Source organism: Periplaneta americana, chromosome 13 (genome assembly GCF_040183065.1).
Source record: "Periplaneta americana isolate PAMFEO1 chromosome 13, P.americana_PAMFEO1_priV1, whole genome shotgun sequence".
NCBI classification, from domain to species: Eukaryota; Metazoa; Arthropoda; class Insecta; order Blattodea; family Blattidae; genus Periplaneta; species Periplaneta americana.
In genome coordinates, this window is record NC_091129.1 from 164,833,050 (window position 1) to 164,847,625 (window position 14,576).

The window sequence follows — 14,576 nt, forward strand, 5'->3', positions numbered from 1 at the left end:
TCCACAAACTTTTAGGGACAACACGGGAATTTTACTTGAAGCAAGTAATGAGATAGGTTTGGAAGTAAATCCCGAAAGAACAAAGTACCAGTATATGGTTATGTCTCGTGACCAGAACATAATACAAAATTAAAATATAAAAATTGAAAATTTATGCTTTGAAAAGGTTGAAAAATTGAAATATCTTGGCGCAATGGTTCTTGTTGTTCAGTCAACTGTCCAAAGACAAATCTGAACCTCACAAGTGATACCAACAAGGCACCATTTATGAAGCAACTAGGTCAGGAGATAATGGGGTAAGGTGGCCAGTTTCTTTTCCCCTCCATTGTATACATCGTCGATTAGTACATATTACACTAATCAGACTTCAGATGTATACAAACAATAATTGTTCCGGTTGTTCTGTATGGCTGTGAAACTTGGACTCTCACTTTGAGAGAGGAACAGAGATTGAGGGTTTTTGAGAATAAGGTTCTTAGGAAAATATTTGTGGCTAAATGGGATGAAGTTACAGGAGAATGGAGAAAGTTACACAACACAGAGCTGCACGCATTGTATCCTTCACCTGACATAATTAGGAACATTAAATCCAGACGTTTGAGATGGGCAGGGCATGTAGCACGTATGGGCGAATCCAGAAATGCATATAGAGTGTTAGTTGGGAGGCCAGAGGGGAAAAGACCTTTGGGGAGGCCGAGACGTAGATGGGAGGATAATATTAGGATGGATTTGAGGGAGGTGGGATATGATGATGGAGACTGGATTAATCTTGCTCAGGATAGGGACCAATGGCGGGCTTATGTGAGGGCGGCAATGAACCTTCGGGTTCCTTAAAAGTCAGTAAGTAAGTAAGTACAAACAATTGTTCTTCCTCTGACACACATCGTCAAGTGGGAGGCCTACTATCTGATAATAGATGTACAACAGTAACAAATATAAATGACAGTTGAGAGGAAATTAAATGCATAATAAATGTGTACTGCTGGAACGTTGGAACACTTGGAACTATAATTTTCTTATACAGAGCATAGAACAATTTTTTGATCAAAAGAATGCAGAAGTACCCCATGCTTTGAAAGAAGCTCTTAAATTTGTTATACCGTTTGCAGCCTTGTATCTATGCGATATAAGATTTTTGCCTTCAAAGAAGAAAGTAAATATAATAATAATAATAATAATAATAATAATAATAATAATAATAATAATAATAATCGAGAAATCGTCTTGATCTTGAAAATAAGAGCCCAAATTTGATCTTCTGAAAAACAGACATATCACTTTTTTTTTACTTTATACATGCTGAAACATTTTTGTTTATATGCTGAACATTGTGAACAGTAAATTCTCCCGAGATCCTCCCAGCCTTTATACAACATCCCAGTCTATTCAGTATAAGATATGTATAATGTTGATAAATTTTAAACTTTAACTTTGGAAATAACCTTATAATAATAATCCGTGGCGCTACAGCCCGTGAAGGGCCTAGACCGACCAGCCGGCTGCTGGCCTCACGCCCACATGCCGAAGCAGAGGTAGACGATCATCCAACCAGAATGGAAGTATCGTGTGGTTAGCACGATGATCCTCCCAGCCGTTATAGCTGGTATTCGCAACCGGATTTCGCTACCTATCATAGCTCCCCAAGTGCATCACGATGCTGGGTGGGCACCGGTCCCATACACTGGCCGAAATTTCATGAGAAAATTTCTTCCCCCATGAGGACTCGAACCAGCGTGCATTCCGTAACGCGAGTCCTAGGCGGGATGGCTTAGACCGCGACGCCACGGCGCGGGATGGAAATAACCTTAGTTTCTGTTGAAACTCTTATAGACACTAAATAACGTAGTAGTTGATACAACGTCGTTAAATAACCAATTAAAAATGGTGTAAGCCTAAATGTAGTTGTAACTAGTAAGTATGGAATAATAAAATAAGAATGTACAAGAAGCTTTTGTGGAATGAATGGTCCCTGGTTTAAAGTTGACCATTGCCCCATGGGGCACCATCAGCAATGTCTATGATTTGCAAGTGACTACACAGTTCTGGCACTTTATACCTAGAAATGAACACTGGAGATAAAAAAAAGTCCACACATTATTGGGAAGAGTGCTTATTATACTTAATTGCAACTTATTTTTCTGTCTTCAAGTGTATGATGATGGCAGCGCACATTATTCTGTAGAAGAAGAATCGTATGAAATCTCAAATGAAGGTTTTGTTGCTACAACTGAACACTTCACTGAAGGATATACAGAAGCCGAATTCCAAGAAACGCACACCATCCTCGCAGATGGAGGAGAACGGTTTGGAGTATCTGCTGTTGCATTTGATCAAGAGGAAGAATTGCTATGGATGGGAAATCAAGGCGTAAGTATAAAGATATTAAACATTGACAGAGATGTCATTGAAGACATTTATGAACAAAAATTAAATCAACATGCATTTAAGATGAATTTAAATGTTCTGTAGTGATTAATTGAACTTCAGTTCTGAATAAGAAGTTTTGTTATTTTCATTTCATTTATGTGCTGGTATGTGTTTATGTCTGCTTGTCTATATATCTTGCTGTACAATTTTTTTTAGTATTATTATTGGACTACCTTGTATACCTTGCTCTCAAGATTCCTGAATACCGTATACAGTCGTCCAGTTCAAGTATTATTTGTAAAAACATATTTAGAGATAATATATTGTATTTCATATATTCATAATATGTTTGCATTTTCAAGAAAGTTTTGTGTGTGTGTGCGTGCGTGTGTGTGTGTGTGTGTGTGTGCGTGCGTGCGTGTGTGACGCGCCCCCCATTACATAGGTTGTAATATTACATGTTTTGACATTTCTAGATAATTACATTTTTAAAATTACAAATTTACCAATTGCGTAATCAATAAATATCTGTGTGATAAGATATACGAGGAGAATAAAATCATAGTTAAATACCATTCCAAATTATGAATCCCTACACCTTCCTACTTACAAATTTACGAATTACACAAGCAATATTAATTCAAGGTTGTTTCCCTAATTACAATTTTTCAATTACATTTGCAATAAAGACATACGAACGATAGTATAGCCTATTGATAGGAAAAAAAATACAATTAATATTTAAATTACATTAGCAACAATAATTGAAATATATATCAATCCTACGTTTTCCTAGTTACAGATTTCAATTCCATAAGCAATAAATATACAAAATGATAAAGATAATATGCCAGTAAGTTACACAGATAGATCAAAAGACAGTAAGGACATGGACATATTTCCATAGTAACAATTTTTACAAATTACATAAGCACCAACAATTAAAAATTATGAAGACCTACCTTTCCATAATTCCAGATTCACCAATTTGAGGAAAAAAAATATATATATATAAACATAATTACATATTATCAAGCCATACAATTAGAATATAATCACCTTAAAATATAATTACAAATTACCAAGCCCTACCTAAGAACAGAAAAACACTAAATTATAATTAAAATTATCAAGATTTCATTTTTCCAGTTTGTTTATCACCTTCTCTTTATGGGGGGGGGGGGGTGCGTGTGCGCGCGTCTTAGCGAATCGATGCTCCCTCCTCCCCAGTCTCCCCTCAACCTTGTGAGTGCCGCTGCCTGTGAACCAGGCCGTCGCTTGTTGCTATGAAGCATTTGCAACAAGCCCCTTGCAGTGAAAGAACTGCCAAGAGTGAATTTAATATATGGAAGGATCGGAGTGAAACCAAGTGTTGCGATACATCGTTATTACGAACTCATACTGTTATTAGATATAATAACTCAAATTTTAAGTTTCAAAAGTCTCTTAAGGGGAGAGGATGGTATTTTTTGGTGAAAAATGAGTAAATTAACACAAAAATCTTTAAAATACTATGTGATTTGTATGGAATGCATAGTATAACATTTTGTAAGTATTTGTGCCCTTTTCGGATGTTGAGTCGCCATTTTTAAACTTCCTGCATTATGGATTTTTAAATCACTCGCCCACTTTCATTGTTGTTTCCGGTAAATTAAATTTAAAAAAAAAATTTTTTTTTTTTCTTTAAAATATCCTTTGATATGTGTGGAATGCATTGCATAACATTTTGTGGGTATTTGTGCCCTTATCAGATGTTGAGACGTCATTTTTAAACTTCCTGCGCTATGGATTTTTAAATCACACACCCACTTTTATTGGTTTCCAGTAACTTCAATTTTTTTGCTACGTTGCCAGACAAAAATGGATATAATTTCTGAACTATTAAAGATACATGCATGAAATTTAGAACACACATTCTTTAGACTATTAGGAAACTTTTCTCTGTAACAGAATTTTGTTAATTGATTTAATTTAAAAAATACGTCCGTTTGTTTGCAAGAAAGGAAATCAGAAAATTGTTATTAAATTTTAATTGTTTATTTTACAAACGTAGGGACTAATATCAAAATTCTGTTAGAGACAGTTTGTAGAACATGCTTTTGCAAATACATTGCAAAAAACTGTTTGAATCTACCTTTAAAAACGATATATATATATCGTTTTAGTACAATCCTGCATTGGGTATATTTTTTCAAATTTGGGCCCCCAAATAATTTCTTTTTTTTTTTTTTTTTTTTTAATATTTTTATTTGGTTGAGTTGCCACAGCTATGAGCTCTCTACATACAGAAAATTAATGTTTTACATAAAATAGGAAAAAAGTTAAAAAAAATACCATCCTCTCCCCTTAAGAGCTTTGCCACTCTTGTTTGTCAGTTTTAGCTTTTTGCTGGGTGTGACTTTTCTTCTGTTTTCATATTACTACTACTACTACTACTACTACTACTACTACTACTACTACTACTACTACTGCTTCTACCACCACCACCACTACTCTGCTACTTACTTACTTACTTACAAATGGCTTTTAAGGAACCCGAAGGTTCATTGCCGCCCTCACATAAGCCCGCCAGCGGTCCCTATCCTGTGCAAGATTAATCCAGTCTCTATCATCATACCCCACCTCCCTCAAATCCATTTTAATATTATCCTCCCATCTACGTCTCGGCCTCCCTAAAGGTCTTTTTCCCTCCGGTCTCCCAACTAACACTCTATATGCATTTCTGGATTCGCCCATACGTGCTACATGCCCTGCCCATCTCAAACGTCTGGATTTAATGTTCCTAATTATGTCAGGTGAAGAATACAATGCGTGCAGTTCTGTGTTGTGTAACTTTCTCCATTCTCCTGTAACTTCATCCCGCTTAGCCCCAAATATTTTCCTTAGCACCTTATTCTCAAACACCCTGAACCTATGTTCCTCTCTCAGAGTGAGAGTCCAAGTTTCACAACCATACAGAAGAACCGGTAATATAACTGTACTCTGCTACTATTATTATTATTATTATTATTATTATTATTATTATTATTATTATTATTATTATTTTGTTCACCTCGTGAGTTTTCGCGAATCGTAACTTCACAGGTTTCAATAAACAAGCTGAAGTTGAGTGAACCATTATTATTTACAGACTATGACCTATGAGTTTGCTGAAGAATCTTTAAATGGTTTTGCACTACTTAGTAGCACTGCCTACGGCATTATCATAGGAATTACACCTATTAAACCTGTCTTTGGACAGTTGACTAAACAACTGATACAAAATATTTACGATATTTGTATATAAGATATCTTTCAGAGTTGTGTTACTTTGTTACATCATTGTACTTATGTATTCTTTTATTGTTGTTATTGTTGTTGCAACAATGATGTAATATTTTTCTTTCAGGGCCATGTTACATCCTACTATGGACCAGGCTTGCAGAAATACACTTCTTTTCAAGTCCACGCGAATCAGGAAGTTCGTCATATCCACACATTTGAGGATGGGATCTTGGCTTTGACACAGACTGCACTTCGTTGTCAAATGAGGAGAGGCATCCCAATATTTACACACAGGTAACAGTAGCATAGAGGCACAATCAAATCTTCAGCAATGAATTGCCCTCGGCATGCAGAATGCAAAAAAATCTTCAATTTAAGAATTATGCATTATAAATAGATGTGAAAAGCTGGAAATGCGTGTTTGAAGTTACGTCTTGGACATTGAAGTACCTACAAGACAAAACCAGCTAGATTATCATGGGCAGATTAGTGTCAGGGAAAATTTACTCATCAAGGGCGAAAAGAAGAGAGAGATGATAATGGAAAAATGTAACTACACTGCCGAGCAAAAAAAACGCAACACTTGAATAAATTTGAAATATCAATCTGTAATACAAATTATAACATTTCTGTGTGCTTCTATGGACCTGTTTGTGTTAGGCAAGTGTTAATTCATGTTTTGGGAAGAAAAGTATACCCATTGGGTCGTTTGTGACACCCCCTTTGCCACTTTCTGTCCGGTACTGTATATTTATTGCTGTGCCATTAAAATTTACAACCCTAAACCCAAGCAGCTAAAAACAAAGTTACAACACTATAGTTTTCTTTTTTTGCTTATAATGGAATTCTGTGGTATTGAACTCAGTTTTCAACAACATGTAAGAAAGTTAAGATGACGTTAAGCCCCATGAACGCCGCTAGAGCAGTCGCGTTGGTAGAGGATGACCGCAGTTTACGTTATGTGCCTCAGGTGTTGCATACAACTCTGTCGACGTTTTCACGTACAGTGCAAAGGTACAGGGAACTTGGTTCATATTCTCGAAGACCGAGATACGGTAGGAAAAGGTCAACTTCTTGCTATAGATGACCAGTTCTTGCGCCTTCAAGTGCTGCGTAACCGCCACACCACTGCGGTTGAAACCAGAAATCGACTAAACTAAGTGCGAGATGTGAATGTCAGTGAGTGGACTGTGAGGAGGAGGTTACATGATGCTGGCCTGATGTCCAGAAGATCTGCCCTTGGCCCAGAACTTACAAGACAACATCATCAAGCTCGCTTACAATTTTCGAGGGAATATATAAGGAATGGGCTGACAAACAGTGGGGAACAGTTTTGTCCTCAGATGAGTCCCGATTCTGCCTCAGATTCCAAGATGGAAGAGAAAGAGTGCGGAAGACTGGAGAAAGGTATTCTCCATGCAACTTTTCATCAAGGACAGCATTTCAGGGCGGTTCAGTGATTGTGTGGACAGACGTCAGTTTGACTGCATGAACGAATCTTGTTTTGTGGAAGATGGGTTTCTTACTGCCCATCGCTACATTGAAGAAATTCTTGGGCAACCTGTTGTTCCTTTTGCATCATTTATTGGTGAAAATTTCGTGCTCATGCAGGACAATACACGTCCTTGCGTGACGCGATATGTCCTCCAGTACCTCAATGAAGTAGGGATTCAACTCATCCAATGGCCGTCACGCAGTCTGGATCTTAACCCAATTGATCATCTGTGGGACATTTTAGGAAGAAATGTCCTTCAACATGCTCCAGATACTCTTCAAGAGCTACAGAACCATGTATGCGACACCTGAGCCACATAACGTAAGCTGCGGTTATCTTTTTCCAACATGACTACTCTAGCGGGGTTCTCGGGGGTTAACGGTATCTTAACTCTCTTAAATGTTGTTTAAAACTGAGTTCAATATCACAGAATTCCATTATAAGCAAATAAAGCAAACTATAGTGTTGTAACTTTGTTTTAGCTGCTTGGGTTTAGGGTTGTAAATTTTAATGCCACAGCAATAAATATATAGTATGGGACAGAAAGTGGCAAAGAGGGTGTCACAAACGACCCAATAGGTATACTTTTCTTCCCAAAACATGAATTAACACTTGCCTAACACAAACAGGTCCATAGAAGCACACAGCAATGTTATAATTTGTATTACGGATTGATATTTCAAATTTATTCAAGTGTTGCGTTTTTTTTGCTCGGCAGTGTATTATGAATAGTAAAAATGTTAAGAAAAAGAAATGTCATGTCCTTTTTTTTATTACATGAAATGAAAAATTCTTTGCACTCTTATTGCAAATTCAACCTCATTCTCAGCTTACAGCTGTAAGTTCGATGATGTAGCAGTGACCAATACTTCAAAATAGAATCATCTTCTAACTGATAAATGTCAATAACTTACTCATATATACAATTAGCACAAAAGGTTTTGCAAGCACATGTACTACTACAGAGCCATTATTATCAGTGGTCCCAGAAAACAGCGGCTGGCTGTGCCCTGCCTGCTTTTCGCTGAGCGGATAACCATTTCTCTGGTGCTTCTCCAATATATAACAGTACTAACAATAAATGTTGTTTAATAATTTGGACTTACCATGTTGACAGTCATTGCAGAGAATCACCCCCATTTGCCACCACAATTTACTTACATACAAAAATATTGTCTGGAATATTATAGAATTGAATCAGACGGAGCTAAAAGGAATTAAGTCACTTTTGACAACTTTTCGGAGAAGCAAAAAATATTCTACTAATAACACAAATATTATACTTTTATGTTATAGAAGACAAAAGAATATTTAAAAGTCTTAGTTCCTTCTTCCACCGTTCGATGTGCATGACATCAGTTGTTCAAATTGTTGCATAACCCAAAACTGCATATTTTGACTTAATTCCTTTTAGCTCCGACCGATTCAATTGCAAAATGACAATGTTCTCTAAACTGACACGATTTTCTTCATTTTTTTATGTGAGATAAAATAACGTACAAAGCAATGTAGGCTACATTGTAGATCTTGTAAAATGTTCGTCACAGAAATGAATTCTCAAAATTATGCGTGTATGACAGCTAAATGCGATTTTATGAACAACTGGCTATGAAAAATGAGACCTACAATGAACAGAAGGCATCACAAAGGGATTCAACATTAAATTCTCATTAGTTTCATCTCCCATTATGAAGTCCCTAGAGAAACCATCTTCAAAGAATAAATGTCAACAGAACTCTTAAATTCTAACATTTTGTTTCAGTTCCGATAATATGCAAGAAATGCAGTGTCAGCTTCAGATTTCGCGAGATACATTGCTAATGGGAGGACATCAAGATAAAATAATTGAATTCAATCTCAGTCAGGGCCAGGAAACAAATCTGGTAAGTATGTTCTGTTTCAGGTTTTCATATTTTATCTGTTGACATGTTTTGTTACATGTAATTTAGATTACCTAAATGGGTTTGAGCTCATAAATTGGCTCTAGAAGCAAATACTGTTGCCACTAGACTACAAGGATGGATAGTATTGGACTTTCTATAAAAATTAATTAATGTTTATTTTGCCACTGACTTTGTCTAATTTCTTACTGCCAATGTAGAGTTGTCTTGATGTAGGCCTACTGTCGACTTAGTGACTCCCAAAAAAAAAAAATAATCGGCTGGAGTAAGATTAGTGGATCTCGGAGTCCATAGTTCTTGCGAAATTATCCTCTTTCCGAGCAAATGCTAGACACATGATCTGTATGAGTCGTAATGTTAGCCTGTTAAAAACCATTTAGCAGCTGTTCTTCAGTAAATTTATCTGTCCAATAAATGGAACAGAATATCGGAATAGTTAACTTCAAAACCACAGTCCATGTAAATTAAAGCATTAAGTGAAATTGTTAAGTAGGATAAAATCACTCTGTGAATTATTATTGTTACAATATTGTGTTGTTAGTGGTATTTACATTATCTCTAATTTGTCATGAGAATATCCATTTGATCATAATAGTCTTAGCTATAGTATAATTATGTTCGTGTATCTGTTTTCCTATTACGCAGAATATATGTGTTACCATTATATTAAAAAAATAAAAATAAATAGGCCTACTTCTTAAGAAGCAGGTATCACATATAATAATAATAAAAAAAAAATTAGACCAATAATTCAGGAGCCACACCACATGTCTATTTTCTGTGGATTCAGTTTCATTTCTTTCCATACGGGTTTTCAGATGACCAAAATCTGGTATTTTGAGAATTAACGTAACATGACAGTTGAAACCAGGCTTCACCCGTACAGATGTAAAAGTGTTTCAATCAGGACTTGAACACCATGTCGCCGAATCTGCAACCATTCACAGTAATGGATATGCTTCTTGGTTGCAGAATTGGTTGTTCTATCATAAACATTTTCAATGCTGTCACAACATGCTTACACACTGGAACAGGTAGTCCAACACTCACTGTTATCTGTAACTCTTATTACAATGGGGGGAGGGTGAAGTTTCCTTGGCCTTGTCAGAGTTGTTGTTGTTTTCTAATGCCAGGCATTTGACAATGAAGTCATTTGACCTCTTGCACTCCAATATTTTTCAAAGATATTATCATGCCCAGCCACTGAAGAACAGATTTTGAGGTGTTCCGAATCCATTTCTTCGTTTGAGTTGCACAATGGACAGTTAGGGGACTGATATATTCCAATTCTATGCAGGTGTTTGGCCAAACAATCATGGCCTGTTGCCAATCTAAATGCAGCTACAGACGATTTTCGTGGAAAATCGGGAATTAACTGTGGATTTTGATGCAGAGAGTTCCATTTTTTCCCTTGGGATTGTGTTATCAAATTTTGTTTGTTGAAGTCTAAGTATGTAGATTTAATAAATCTCTTCACAGAGTAATACATAGATTTAGTAACAGGTCTGTAAGTAGCAGTGCTGCCCTTCTTTGCTAAAGCATCCGCATTCTCGTTTCCCAGGATTCCACAATGGGATGGTATCCATTAGAATACAATTCTTTTATTGAGTGATATTAATTGAGAGAGCAGTTTAGTTATTTCTGCTGTTTGAGATGAAGGTGTGTGTTTAGAGACTATTGATAGAATAGCTGCTTTGGAGTCTGACAATATAACTGCATTCCTAAATTTATTGATGTGGCATAGAAGATTCCTGAGACATTCACTTATTGCAATGATTTCTCCATCAAAACTTGTTGTTCCATATCCAAGAGATCTATAAAGTGAGAAGAGACAGCACGTAACACCTGCACCGGCACCTTGTTCTCTGGAGATCAAGGATCCGTCGGTGTATAAATGAAGCCAGTTTTGGGAGGGTACCTAATATTAATTGTCTCTAAAGACAATTGTTTCAGTATTTCAATTTTTACTTCTGATTTCAGTATTTCTTCTGTTAAATTTAGATTATATTCTATATTTAATAGAGTTAAAGGGTTTGGTTTAATTTGTAAGTTTTCTTTTAAATTCGGGATATTGATTTTCTGTTTTAATTCTTGAACAATGGATATGAAACTTTTTTGAGTTTTCAATCTACAGAGAGGACTGTATGAATGCCAATTATTTCCTGGTAATCTGATAAGTTTTTCATATTGAATCAGTGCTTTTTCTTCTATTGTCATTTTCTATTTTATGAAAATGAAAATGGCCTTGTCAGAGTCTAAAGGAAGCTACCCCTCCTCTGTGGGTATCCTGACCTCCATACTACCTACTGTACTGTAGAGAGACCGCAAGGTCACAGTGTGTAACATAATTGAATAGCCACCTAGAAAATACGAAATTCTTCAAAAATGGGGAAAAACACATTGTACTATACGTACTTTTAATTTTTTAGAGCAAGATTGACAGTCAGACATGTGTGCTGATTTTAATATGAGTACAAGCACTACACACAGGGCATCATTAACAACCATTGTTCACGAAAAAGTCAACTTATTAGAAATGAGGATTACCACTTTGTTCTGAGTGGCTGTTCAATTATAACATGATGTAGCGAAACAAAATGTAAACGTGGCATTGGAGTGATACCGGACCTCACATAGTGAAAACTTCCAATGAGATCCATTTTGAATCTTGCGTACACCACTTTTAACACTTGAATATAATTAATTGATGAACTAGTGGACTTACTCGTGTTAAATATGATATATTTGTCCGGCTTACAGCTGTTTCAGTGCTTCACGCACCATCATCAGAGCCTACTAGATCGCGGCGTCATCTCGGACTTCTCTGCCTGTTAGGAGGGTGTGTTTTATTGTTGGAAGGTGTTGAAGTGTGGAGTCGAATAGTGCGTGTGTACTGAAATTGATCTGTGCGTTGAGGATTTGATCGGGGTGTGTTGTAGTGTGTTTGTATATTTCGTATTGTTCTAGTGTGTTGAGTTTTTGGTTCTTGGGTTGTGTGTGTAGGATTTCCATGTCCATATTTATGTTATTGTATGTATGGTTAGTATTGGTTATGTGATCGGCGTATGTAGATGTATTGTGTTCTCTGGTTATTGCTTTAATGTGTTCTTTGTAGCGTGTTTGGAATGATCTGCCTGTCTGTCCTATGTAGAACAAAAACTTAACAAACACAAAAATACACAAAACACAACACAAACACAAGAACACAAGAAATACATCACACTAACATATGAAAACAAAAGCACACATAAGATCGCATCTTCATTCAGAAAACAGAAATACAACATAACATACAGAACAGAAAACACACTACAAAGACATCTCAACACACAAAAAACACAAACAAATAAATACGACCCCACAGGTGTATACAAACTCAAATGTAATAGTTGCGACAAGTTCTACATAGGACAGACAGGCAGATCATTCCAAACACGCTACAAAGAACACATTAAAGCTATAACCAGAGGACACAATACATCTACATACGCTGATCACATAACCAATACTAACCATACATACAATAACATAAATGCAGACATGGAAATCCTACACATACAACCCAAGAACCAAAAACTCAACACACTAGAACAATACGAAATATACAAACACACTAAAACACACCCCGATCAAATCCTCAACGCACAGATCAATTTCAGTACACATACACTATTCGACTCCACACTTCAACACCTTCCAACAATAAAACACACCCTCCTAACAGGCAGAGAAGTCCGAGATGACGCCGCGATCTAGTAGGCTCTGACGATGATGCGTGAAGCACTGAAACAGCTGTAAGCCAGACAAATATTTCATATTTAACACGAGTAAGTCCACTAGTTTATCAATTAATTCCAATGAGACATGAAATGGCATTACTTGTTGGTGTGCAAAATGTGGAAGACACTTCTTTGGCTACCATCAACTTCTGCAGAAGTGCCGGGTTTCCTTCTCTTGTGAAAATATTAGTACTGAGTTGACGTAACTCATTCTTCCTATATAGTCTTCAAATGCTATTTCAGATGTCTTTCAGGTACAAATTTTTTTCATTTTATGCTTTTTTCTTTTTCTTTTTTTTCTTCAGATCCCCATAAAATAAGCTTCACTTCATTTGTTGTAGAAACCAATGTAATCAGTAAAAGCCTTCTTTCCATAGCAGCATTGTCTCCCATAAATATGAGAATTAAATCCTGGTCTAATTAGTGACGAGTGTAATCTGATAGAATTACGATCACGTTTTGTCTGTCATTTTTATTCCCCAGATTATTACCATTTTGTATTATCTCAGTGATTCTGGATGAATGCTGCAGCAGAAGAACTTTTAAATTAGGATAGTAAAGAAAATACGTTACTGTAGCATAATTTCCATTGAATATAAATAAACTAAATATGTAGATTTCTTAAATGATTTAATCCATGTTTTTATATGTTGTCCTTAGTTGTCCAGTGTTCACCTCTGGATAAATTCATTGTGGGTTCAAATAAGCCCAAAAACAAGAGATTTTAGGTGGTAAAATTTCTAAGTAGAATTTTTGTCAGAAGAGGAAGTAAAGACATTAACACTAAGTAGTAGATGTAAAACTAACTCCATATGTAGATGAAATTATTGGGGATCATCAGTGTGGTTTTAGGTGTAATAGATCAACTATTGACCAGATATTTTGTATTCGACAGATAATGGAGAAAAAATGAGAGTATAAGGGTACAGTGCATCAGTTATTCATAGATTTCAAAAAGGCACATGACTCGGTTAAGAGAGAAGTTTTATATGATATTCTTATTGGATTTGGTATTCCCAAGAAACTAGTTCGATTAATTAAAATGTGTCTCAGTGAAACATACAGCAGAGTCCGTATAGGTCAGTTTCTGTCAGATGCGTTTCCAATTCACTGCTGGTTAAAGCAAGGAGATGCACTATCACCTTTACTTTTTAACTTTGCTCTAGAGTATACCATTAGGAAAGTCCAGGATAACAGAGAGGTTTTGGAATTGAACGGGTTACATCAGCTGCTTGTCTATGCGGATGACGTGAATATGTTAGGAGAAAATCCACGAACGATTGGGGAAAACACGGGAATTTTACTGGAAGCAAGTAAAGAGATAGGTTTGGAAGTAAATCCCGAAAAGACAAAGTATATGATTATGTCTCGTGACCAGAATATTGTACGAAATGGAAATATAAAAATTGGAAATTTATCTTTTGAAGAGGTGGAGAAGTTCAAATATCTTGGAGCAACAGTAACAAATATAAATGATACTCGGGAGGAAATGAAACACAGAATAAATATGGGAAATGCCTGTTATTATTCTGTTGAGAAGCTTTTATCATCCAGTCTGCTGTCAAAAAATCTGAAAGTTAAAATTTATAAAATAGTTATATTACCGGTTGTTCTTTGTGGTTGTGAAACTTGGCCTCTCACTTTGAGAGAGGAACATAGGTTAAGGGTGTTTGAGAATAAGGTGCTTAGGAAAATATTTGTGGCTAAGAGGGATGAAGTTACAGGAGAATGGAGAAATTTACACAACGCAGAACTGCACGTATTGTATTC

At 36.0% G+C, this 14,576-nt stretch overlaps 1 protein-coding gene across 3 annotated transcripts in view; it reads left to right on the plus strand.

Annotated features, from left to right (window-relative positions):
- PAN2 (PAN2-PAN3 deadenylation complex catalytic subunit PAN2) overlaps positions 1 to 14,576 on the plus strand; it is a 121,362-nt gene that overhangs the window by 2,609 nt on the left and 104,177 nt on the right. For all 3 annotated transcript variants that reach the window (XM_069844581.1, XM_069844582.1, XM_069844583.1), the window contains 3 exons: positions 2,150 to 2,367; positions 5,756 to 5,925; positions 8,889 to 9,009. In XM_069844581.1, coding sequence (XP_069700682.1) covers positions 2,150 to 2,367; positions 5,756 to 5,925; positions 8,889 to 9,009 — 509 coding nt within the window. The remainder of the gene's footprint in view (positions 1 to 2,149; positions 2,368 to 5,755; positions 5,926 to 8,888; positions 9,010 to 14,576) is intronic.